This window comes from Colobus angolensis, unplaced genomic scaffold, assembly GCF_000951035.1.
Source record: "Colobus angolensis palliatus isolate OR3802 unplaced genomic scaffold, Cang.pa_1.0 Scaffold18, whole genome shotgun sequence".
NCBI classification, from domain to species: domain Eukaryota; kingdom Metazoa; phylum Chordata; class Mammalia; order Primates; family Cercopithecidae; genus Colobus; species Colobus angolensis.
The window spans coordinates 10,065,873-10,067,840 of record NW_012114932.1 but is presented as its reverse complement, the minus strand read 5'-3'; the positions used below and the strand labels follow the sequence as shown (position 1 = coordinate 10,067,840).

Genomic DNA, 1,968 nt, shown 5'->3' with positions numbered 1-1,968 from the left:
GTACCTCAGTTCAAAATGCAGAAATCACCGGTCTTCTGTGTCGCTCGCGCTGGGAGTTGGAGACTGGAGCTGTTCCTATTCGGCCATCTTGCTCCGCCCCCAAAGGCACATTTTAGGCATTGGAGATGCTTGCTTCCTCTCTCCTGCCCGTTAATCCAGGATCTTCCTTTGAAAGGAGCAGCTCACAGGGACATGGGTGCTGGATGAGATGAACCAGGGCTGCGCATTATCTCAAACTTTGGGGTGTTTATGTAGCCATAGGATTTACCTCACCCCTAACTGGATGCTTGTCTTGTCCTCGCAGGTCCTTGAGAGGTTGCAGCAAAGAGGATTTGAAATCGTGGGCTCCTGTGGGGGAGGAGTGGACTCGTCCCAGTTCAGCGAATACGTCCTTCGGCGGGAACTGAGGCGGACGCCCCGCGTACCCTCTGTCATCCGGATAAAGCAAGAGCCTCTGGACTAAATGGACATACTTCTTATGCAAAAAGGAAAACACACAAAACCAATAACTCAAACAAACAAAAAAGGGACATTTATGTGCAGTTGGGACAGCAAACCAAGTCCTGGACCTAAAATCGAATAAAAGACACATTTATATCCAATAGAGACCACACCTGTATTCATATGGGAACAATTGGAATAGTGATATCCTCAAGGTGTAAAAAATATATAAATATATAATATATAAAATAGCTGGGATATATATATAAATATATATAAAAAAATATAAATATATATATATATATATATATATATATATATATATATATATATATATATATATGTCAAAAGGTAGGAAATGCAAAAACGAAAAAAAAAAGGTGATAGCCGCAGTTGGTGCTGTGATGGCCGTGAAGTGTCCTGGGCCTCCCGAGGTCTCTGACTAATAAACAAGCCATGAGCGGTGAGGACACAGTCTCCTTACAGTTTCCATTGCCAACAGCCATCCATTCTTTCTTTTTCCTTTGTCTTTCTTTTTCCTTTTTTTTAAACAAAACAAAACAAAACACCTTGAATCAAGTTTCTTTGTATATGGAGGTTCCACATCCCTCTTTAGGCAGGGACCAGGCAGGACTTCAGAAAAACCCTCATGAGCACATTGCCAAGATGTTAGACATGAAATTTTACATGTAGTTTGTACAGAAGTCACACTTTTTTGTCCACCTCACAGATGTGAACTTTACTTTGTTTTAAAACTGATCAGTTTTGCCAAGGGGCCAGAATTATTCCTTGTTAGAATTGCTCCAGTTCAAGTCTCCTGCTTTCCTACAATTTTTCAAATTTTATAATGTATTAAATACAATAAACTCTGTTTAAAAAAGACGGTCTGTGTGAAACACACATGTGGGGGTGAGGCTGGATTAAAGTGAAATTTTTTCTTTTTGAAATTGTCCGTGTTGAGCATCAAAAAGAGGCTTGAAAGCCGGGGTCAGTTTTGAAGTCAAAACCTACTAAAGGCTAAGGATGTCATCACCTGTTCCAGACAGGGGTCTTCTGACTCAGCAAATGTTATTTCATGTGCTTGGTTATTCTGCATTGGTTAGCAAGGTAAATCTTCCTTCTTTCAGTTATCTCTGGCTGCAGAGCAAGCCACACCCAAATTTAATGGCTTAAAACATTTTGTTCTGGCCTGTGATACTGGCCTTCGCTGGGCTGCGTCTGCTCCACGTCTGCTCCACTGCTCCAATCCAGGGGGTCTTACTGGTGTGGAATGTCCCACATGGCTCACCCAGATGGCTGCAAATACTTGGCTGTTGGCCTCTATGTGGCTTGGGCCCCTCTCAACATGGTAACCGGATTCCAAGAAGAAGGGAGAGAAAGCCACAGTTCTCTAAAAGCCTGGGCCCCGGACGGCACAGTACACTTCTTCTGCTTTCTGTTGTTGAACAGCCACATGGCCAGCCCAGACTCAAGGAGGGGGAAATAAGATCCTCCTGTAGGGGAAAGTAACAAAGCATTTGTGACCAC

General features: G+C 42.9%; 1 protein-coding gene across 1 annotated transcript in view; it reads left to right on the top strand.

The window, feature by feature from the left end:
• The window catches only part of KCTD1 (potassium channel tetramerization domain containing 1), a 195,453-nt gene extending 194,751 nt beyond the window's left edge, over positions 1–702 (top strand). The window contains exon 6 of the mRNA XM_011939291.1: positions 305–702. Coding sequence (XP_011794681.1) covers positions 305–463 — 159 coding nt within the window. The 3' untranslated portion in view covers positions 464–702. The remainder of the gene's footprint in view (positions 1–304) is intronic.
• Positions 703–1,968: the final 1,266 nt, after the last annotated feature.